The sequence below is a fragment of the Helianthus annuus genome, chromosome 10 (assembly GCF_002127325.2).
Source record: "Helianthus annuus cultivar XRQ/B chromosome 10, HanXRQr2.0-SUNRISE, whole genome shotgun sequence".
Classification (NCBI taxonomy): Eukaryota; Viridiplantae; Streptophyta; class Magnoliopsida; order Asterales; family Asteraceae; genus Helianthus; species Helianthus annuus.
In genome coordinates this window covers 150183557-150192717 of record NC_035442.2, presented here as the reverse complement: position 1 = coordinate 150192717, position 9161 = coordinate 150183557, and the positions used below count along the sequence as shown (strand labels likewise).

The 9161-nt window shown below is 36.6% G+C and overlaps 1 protein-coding gene across 1 annotated transcript; it reads right to left on the bottom strand.

Moving 5' to 3' along the window:
* Window positions 1-1338: 1338 nt before the first annotated feature.
* On the bottom strand, window positions 1339-6066 carry LOC110888837. The gene is made up of 7 exons (XM_035978356.1): window positions 5991-6066; window positions 5875-5910; window positions 5472-5757; window positions 4412-5355; window positions 3090-4307; window positions 2245-3002; window positions 1339-1872 (listed from the first exon to the last, which is right to left on the bottom strand). The coding sequence occupies exons 1-7, from the start codon at window positions 6064-6066 to the stop codon at window positions 1339-1341; spliced, it is 3852 nt and encodes a 1283-aa protein (XP_035834249.1).
* Between the last annotated feature and the right edge of the window lie 3095 nt (window positions 6067-9161).

Below are 9161 nucleotides of genomic sequence, written 5' to 3'. Positions count from 1 at the left end.
ATATATATACGTACACATATGCACCCAACACGTAATAACAAGCAATTCATAATTTTTCACTTAATAGTTTACGTACACACATGTTACATCGAAAGGTTGTCCGGGAAAATCCGAAGTGTCACAGAATCATTGTTTATTTGTAATTTTGGCTAATAAAAGATGTAACAACAAAGACGTTTAACATAATTTTGTTTTTATATGTATTATTTTATTTATAAATTTGTGTAATTTAGATTGATTAAAAATGATTACTACTACAGGATATAATATAAATGAAACAACTGATACTAAAGTAAGTGAAATAGAATATACATGAAGCATCAAAACACATTAACGTATTTAACGTATGCATGTCACTGATTAAAAGTACAAAATCTAAATTGCATTATTTGTTATACTCTGATATTCTATTTTAAACGGATTAAAGTTTTATATCTCTCGTAGAATGGCTGGAGTTGAAAACGATGTTATCGTCCTATCGGATTCTGAAGATTCTTCGGATGACTCGGAGGAGTTTGATGATGATGATATTGGTCCGCTGACATTTATTGTGCCATACACGAAACGATTTGTAAGTTCCAACAACACAACTATGTTAATTAGCATCAAATATGTTTACATATTTTGGTTAAGTTTTCTATTTTTTTAAATACCATCATAATGGAAATTATTATTATGTTTTGTAACTTATAGCGGATACCAGTTGAAGTAGCAAGGATAACAGGAATTGACGAAACCTTGAAAGTTAGAATCGCAAACAGGCAGAATGTGGAGACAAAACATGATGTTAGGGCAGAAACAAATAAAAACAGTATAAAGTATGTGGTGAAAGGCTGGGCGAAATGGCTAAAAGATAACAACATACAAGAAGGTGATCATTGCAAGTTCCAGTACTTTGAAGATATTTGTGTTTTCTTCCTTGCCGGCGTTATCCGCTAAAGGTGATGTTTGAAATTATGAAACAGGGTAGAAACATAATATATAGTAATTTTGGGTAATGTTTAAAAAGTTATGTAAGTTATGTAGTGTTATAAGTGGTTTTCTAGTAGGTTAATATGTTTAATAGTTAAGATAATCATGTACGTTGGACTTCTATTATGTAAGAATGTCTATAAATATCTACATGTTCTAGTTATTGTTTATATGTTATATTTAATACATAGTAATATCATCTACTATTGATATAACAATGAAAAACCATACAAAAAATTAAAACAAATTACATAGTCCTTAAATAAGTAACATAAGGACATGGAATTGAAAACACCCAACATACAATAAAAGCATACAAAAAAACAGACCATATTGCCCGATTACAAATCATAACAAAATTTTAAACTACAATTTCCCAAATATTTCTTTGTAAACAACGTTTGCAGTTTTATTTGTTGGCCTGCCATCTTTGTCGAATATTAAAACCTTAACGCCATCCTTAGTCTTTACCCTCGACAACGCAACATAAAGCTGACCATGTGAGAACACGGGGTCTCTCAGGTATATACCAACTCTAGATAGAGATTGTCCTTGACTTTTGTTAATAGTCATCGCAAAACATACGGTTATTGGAAATTGCCTTCGTTGAAATTTGAAGGGTATTTTCTTGTCAGATGGTATCATGCTGATTCTTGGGATGTAAGTTCTTGATCCAACATTACTTCCTGATAATATCTCAGCCTCAATAACACGTTTACCAAGACGTGTGATTTGAAGACGCGTACCATTGCACAAACCGTTTTGCTGATCAATATTCCTCAAAAGCATAACCGGAACGCCCAATTTTAATACCAATCTATGATTTGGTAACCCTGATACTTTTACACTATTTAACACATCTGGATTATACAAATCTTGATGTAACGGATCGTTGATTTCCTCAGTCGGACATAAACTATCAGAGCTAAGATACTCAACTTCTTCACCGGGAAACAAATCAAGCAAACGGTCATTTATCTCATGAACAACTTCATTCTTAGGAGCGAGTATAGCTCTCTCAGAAAAGTAGTCACGGTCTTTATAACGATGAAGAACTGAAGGATATACAAAGTTAATCAAACCTTGAATTGGATCATTCTCATCAGTTATTAAGAGATGAGCAGGTATTTCAATATTTCCATCACCGTCGATAGAATCACCAACATTACCTTCGCCGATGTCAAGAAGCCATTTACCAAATTCGTTTATCTCCACAACGTTTGAGCTACTTGATCCAACCGACAAACGCATGTTGGTTGTCAATTTCAACACCTTGCAACTGGACCAGATGTGGGATGAACATAATGAGGCGTTTACGATATCTTGCCTGCTTCCATTTTGTACAACAGGTAGGATTTGTCTAAAGTCACCACCAAATACAATAGTTTTCCCACCAAATGGAAGTTCTGAATTTCGTGAATCAAAAACACTCAAAACATCCTTCATTGTACGATCAAGAGCCTCGAAAGCATGTTTGTGTATCATCGGTGCCTCGTCCCAAATAATCAACTTTGCTTCATATAAAAGATTCGCAATTTCAGTATTAGGCTTTATATGGCATACCGAATCTTCATTGACATTAATTGGAATATGAAATCGCGAGTGAGCAGTACGACCGCGTGATAACAACAAAGATGCAATACCACTTGAAGCGACATTAATAACAATCTGTCCATTGCATCTAATGGAAGCACCTAAAGTTTTCCACAGAAAAGTCTTGCCCGTACCACCATAACCGTACACAAAAAACACACCACCCTTACCAATCCGAACAGCATCCATAATTTCATTATACACGGCTCTTTGATCGCCGTTTAGACAGTTGTGAAGATTATTGAACTCAGCCGTAACTTCATCCATGTCAAAAGAAAGCTCCTCGTTTATCAAACGGTTGCTCTCGAACATTAGATAGTCATCATCAGGATAAGGCATTGGTGAAAACCTGTGCAAGCTGGATCCATTACGAAGAAGGAATTTTTCGATTTTCGACAACGTAATATTCTTTAAACGTTCATCAGAAACAACGAAATCTACAATGATAAGAAAAATTATTTAATATAACGAAACAACTTGAAAATATAACATCACAAAATATAACAAAAGGATAAAAAAGATACCGCTCATGCCAGAATCTTTCCGCATATTGTATAAAATGTCCTCGGACAATAGCTCCCACGTTTTCTCCCAAACAACTTCAGGTCTAGATAGCGTATTAGACAATAGAAGTGTTGCAAACAAAGAACGAAGATAATGACCGTTTCCTGTGAAACTGGATTCTTTAATACACTCGATATATTCATTGTCATCATCTAACAGGCCACGTGCATAACACGCATCCCGAAACGTAGGATACACAACACCATCATATGTTCTTATTTCTTCAAATGATCGTGGCCCTTTAACCTTAGTAAGAAGAATTCTTAGGTAATAAGCCTCACCAAGAGAGGGAGACGCAGAATAAATTCTTCCAATAACAACATAATTTTGGCGTTGCTGCCAGCAACGATCTTTTAACTTCCACACATATTTTGTGGGAAACTCAACATAAGTAAGTTCTCTTGCTTCAGGCTTAGAATTGTTCATCTTCATCCATTCTAAGAAAATAGAGGAATTTACTTGAGGTTTGTTTAGGACATCCTCAATATCATCGTCACAACTAAATACAACATTTTGTTGTCCTGGAAGATGAAATGGTAACCTCATAACAGATGGATACCGATAATGAACATCATTGCCAAATATTCTCCAGCTGGCTTCACATGCGGAAACATATCTAGCTTCGTAATACTCTTTAATTTCATCTTTTGGAATCTCCTCATCGGGGCCTCTGTCTGAATCAAAAACAGCAACAGTGGCTCGATCAGGTCCTTTATTAATGTATTTAAACAAATACTTTATTGACCCAGCCTGATTGCACCATTCCACGTTGATGTGTGCCTGATATCTTTTAAGTAGCTTTTTGTTGTATGGAACTACACTCCTATTGTCTAAAGTAACGCCCTTCTTCACAACTGTGTGACCAGAATCTCTTCTCCTATAAACTGGAAATCCATCAGAATCAATGGAAGTGGAATCCAAAAACCTCTTTGGAAAATTCTTAGAACAACGGTTCCCAACCATGCATGGACATTTCATGTTCGCATATCCACAAGGACCATGAATCATAAAGTCACTCACAAGAGAATACAATTCAGGATCCTCGTTCTTATCAGGAATTTCAGCTGATATAAAGGGATCGATGTGTTCAACCGTAGGAAGCTTATGATCAGCTTTCATAAATAAGCAAATATGCGCATGTGGCAAACCACGTTTTTGAAACTCAACGGTATAAACAACTACAAAACAAAAAATATTTTAACGATAAGTACAAAAATTAAATATAATGTATGGAAAGACCAAAAAATTGTATAAATTGAAAGTAGCTGATGTATTGACATACCTGCATTAATATCGCCAAATTTTTTTTTTTTTTGCTTCGTATCTTTTATCAATTCATCAAGTTTCATCTTAAACAATCGACAAAGTATGTCAGGTCTGTCTTCAGGCTTAATTGAAGAGTCACCAATAAATCTTACAATCTCAGGCCATTTCGGATTACATGTGATTGTGATAAAGAAATCAGGATACCCATACTTCCGACATAACGCCATAGCATCTAAGTAATTTTGCATCATGTATCGAGAACCACCCGTAAAAGATGAAGGTAATATAACAGGTTGTCCCGTATGACTCAAATCACTCTGACCAACGTCTTGAACATTTTTAAGACTGTTAAGCGAATCAGATCTTAGTTTGATTTGCTGAAAACGTATGTAGTTTAGCCTCTCACTTTCAATCATTGTGTAAGCATCGACTAAAAACTGCTGAAACAACCTTCTTGCATTAAGAATTAGAGAAAACTTGTTATGCCTATCCTGAATTCTATAAGAAAAAAACTCCCTCATAGTACAAGTTGGTCTTGTCTTCTTTGTATTAGGACCAAAATCCCTATGAGGAATGTTAATCCTATATCCATCGTCTCCATACGGAAAAACAATTGGATACTGTAGAGCAAGATAAGAAGGATGTAACTCGCTAATACGCTTAAGATCTCCGGAACGCATTTCAACAATAATATCACGGCTTTCAATCTGGAGATCAGGTTCATCAACTATCAAAGCAGCAACTTCAGAACACGTAGGTAAATTGTAAGTCCTACCGTCTCGATCTCTCTGTGAGATTATACGAAGTTTAAGAGTAACATTAGGATTGTCATGGAGATGGTCTCGTACCATCCTGTAAGTTTTAACCAACATATTTGTAGAATCTAACATGTTCGTAATATACTTTATAAACTTAACATCAAGTTCCTTTGCCCTTATCGATGCTTTGCTTGAAGAATCACTGTAAGAAAATAAACAGTTTTAAATTATAGTTTCAAACGTTGAAATGGAAAAAATATAAGTATAATTTGTAAGTTAACATTAAGATACTGATAAGTAAAAAAAGAGAACAAATACCTGAATAACAACTCCCTATTAGAAAGCTCATTCTCAGTATCATAGATATAAAGCTGTGAAAATTTTGGCTGGGATCCATGCTTAGGAAGAAGACTACCCACACTATGTGCATTCTGACCACTGATTCTATAAACAAATGGAGCATTACCTTTGTTTATTTTAGTATCTACTTTTCCTCCCATTGAAGTAAAGGAAAACATAGAATTGTAACGTCTTATGTTCTTTAAGAAATATTTGCTTTCCTGATCTAAACAGCGAAAAAGCATCTGATAAGATGGATCAGAATCTTTATATTCAGGCAAATCAACTTTACCATATCCACAACATAAGCTATATGTTTGCTTTTGAAGTGTAATGCGACCCTTTCCACCTTCGGTTGGCTATAAGTTTGCAAAGCATAAACCACACGTAAGAGATTGGTCACCATGGTCAACGTAATCTGAAGATTTAACATAAATTGAATAATACAGTAGGAAAAAATATAATATGAAACAACAATGAATAACATTAATCAGTTACCTTTAGAAACGCCTTTGGTGGCGTCTAACACAACCTCGTTAACATGATTTTCATCATCAGAATCAAGAACAGCCATTGGTATGGGTTCTATTTCAATTGGTTTATGTAACACCCCCAAAATACCACCTGCGGAAACCCCGCGAGGCGTGTTACACATCAGAGTCTGAGCCACCAATCACGTTGAAACAAGGATAATATTTAAATAAAACATGTCATTAATTGCCAAGATTAAATGTCAAACATAATATCCATTCACAAAGAGTTATATAGCGGAAGCATATGATAAGTCGTTTAGCAATTGTTTCATAATAAAACTCAAAACCAATGTATCAATTATAAATAATCCAATAGCTTCTATCCATGACCACTCCAGCACTCCCAGATAGCAAGTCCATGTCACAAGGTTAACGACCTACAAGCATGCAAACAAGTGTGTCAGACTACGCTGGTGAGTTCAAGGTTTTGTTAACGTGTTGAGTTATCAGATGTAAGTTAATGCGAGTCAATGTTGCGTTACGATGTTGCTCATGTTAGATACCCTAGGGAGTGTGCCCATGTGTATCCGGGGAGTGGGTACCCCTTACGACTGATTGCTATGTTGCCTTCGTTAGATACCCTAGGGAGTGTGCCCATATGTATCCGAGGAGTGTGCCTCTAACAACCATAGCCCTACCCAGATAATTAGTTCACGCCCGTCCTTACGGCCCGGTGTGAGGTTTCCCACCTAATAGCGCTATCAACTAATTACCCCCATTGCCCTCCAGGCAATAACCAAAACCGATTAAGTTGTTTACCCAATGTTTCCCTTCCAAATGTTTACCAGTTGTCCCAAACCACCGGGACGCATGCTTGAGTAAATGCAATGAACTCACCTTTGGTTGCTCGGTAGATTTGATCTCTTGTTCGTATTAAATCAAGTGTGTCCTATTCCAAATATTGACCACAGTTAGGACTACGTTCAATATCTAACACCAACTCACTACATACATTTATCATGCATTTTCTTTGAAACCATGTATCAAACATCAACAATTTAACACGCAACACTTACTCAAACAATGCCGTTTATAAATCAACATTTGGCGAGACACACCCTATATCCTATAATACACAAAAATTACATTTAACCAATAAGCCAAAAGGGCTCGCCTACACCAAATTCACATTCGCTTAACCCTCCCGACGGCCCAACAGACCCAGCGGCCCACACATACATCTCGGCCCCTCTCTTTATTGTGGCCCAACTTTTAAATAAAGCAGCCCATTTGTCACTGATGTATACGGCCAGGTTTGGTGGGTTGTACTAAAGTTGTGTTCAACCATTCAAGGGTGACCCCACCCCATCTACTCGATTACATGTACTGCCATAAGTGATTAGGCTGCAAGTTGCATTCACATACACCTATTTCCTGACAATACTATTATAGTGTTCCCTCAATTTACTTACATTAGTATTCAACACACAATTTGCACATGGCCGCCATTTCTCACAAGTTTCAATTGTCACAACCACACAACATTTGACCATTTATTTCACATGATTACTGACAAAACTATAGGGTGTGTATCCTACTTGATTAGATTCCACATGGCCACCTTCCTTCAATGGTATTGGACCAATATCTATTTCATGTATACCCATTCACATATCACACAGAATCATAATATTACATATGCACCCTAAATCCAACCTATCATATTTCATATTTCCCTATGCACCCTAAATCCAACCTATCATATTTCAATCAAAACATGTGTGGTCCACTAATAGTTTGTATGATAATAATACAAATATACCAGTCACTTTCATGTTTCATGCAATTACTCATCCATGGCTAGAACAATACACCCTAAGTATCGATTATCATGCACCCATACATAACTCAACAATTTGTTTATCATGATTATATGTTCACACATACTATAATAGATTGCTATAATAATTCACATAACAGGTTGTCATACGAACCATTGATCATCGCAATTACCAGCAGACTAATTCTAAACATATATATCCAATTAAGTATGATCAACTAACTAGCATTAACATATGCGCATGAATCACTAACCACAACTGCCGTGAGCAAGAAGAATAAATAGGGTTGGCACTGGAACAATGCCTCGATGAAGGGGGGTCTGGTCTTCGCCGTCGCTCAACAGGAAAGAAGTAGGAGTAGGGTTTGCAGAATATCACGTATATATAATTATTATGAGAGTGTGGGGCGGTTTGGGCCTTGACCGAGTAGTGGGTTATCTCCTAATAATAATAGTGTGGGTTATTTCTTAATATTACGTATTATATATATAATCCCATGTCATTTGCAATTTAATTAGTTGAGTGGGCCGGTACTAAGGCATGGTGGGCCGAACACCATACTACAGCAACCAAATCCTCACTTTATATAATCCTAGTATATTACCTTTAATTTGTTTACATTACAACATATGTGTTTACGCTTCCTTGTCATACAAAATCTATGATTACATGTACATATCATTAGCAAGTTGTACTTAACCAACCACTATCAACAACATCAAAGCGAATATAACATCACTAACCGAGAGGTGAAGAGGAGTATTCGAGCACCAGTTACTTCAAGGGGGAATAAATGATGTATTTGGGCTCGGGTGTGAAGATGCGGCCCAGTTAGTGTGCGGAAATTATTGTACCAAATAATCTAATAAGATTACACAAACAGGACGCCTTAGTATAATAAAAGATATAGTCGAGGAGTAAAGATCAAAAGATGAAACGTTACCGACCTTGAAAGTTCGGGTTGTCACATCATCCCCAACTTGAAAGAAATTTCGTCCCGAAATTTGACAAGTAGGCACGAAAAGAGTGAGGTGAGAGGTCAAGATTGTTGCGGATTTTGCTCAGGTGTTACATCATCCCCAACTTGAAGGGGAATCTCGCCCCGAGATTCACCAGTTTTGCTTGACTCTGCTTTGTCTTTGGGAAAAAGGTGAGGGTACTTTAGTTTCATCTGATCCTCGCGCTCCCACGTGAACTCCGGTCCACATCTTGAGTTCCAACGAACCCTAACGATGGGAATACGACTGTGTTTCCGCACTTTGACCTCACGGTCCATGATCTCGATGGGTTCTTCAACAAACTGAAGCTTGTCGTCGATCTTTAACTCTTGAAAAGGTACCGCTAATGGGTCGTCA

Bases quoted from the DNA above. Each gene is read 5' to 3' on its own strand.
- LOC110888837 (XM_035978356.1), bottom strand. From the start codon at position 6,066: ATGGCTGTTCTTGATTCTGATGATGAAAATCATGTTAACGAGGTTGTG. The intron at 5,356-5,471 runs GTATTTGTTCTC...ATTTTCTTACAG, and splicing joins AATAGGGAGTTGTTATTCAG to TGATTCTTCAAGCAAAGCAT. The intron at 3,003-3,089 runs GTATCTTTTTTA...TTATCATTGTAG, and splicing joins GAAAGATTCTGGCATGAGCG to ATTTCGTTGTTTCTGATGAA.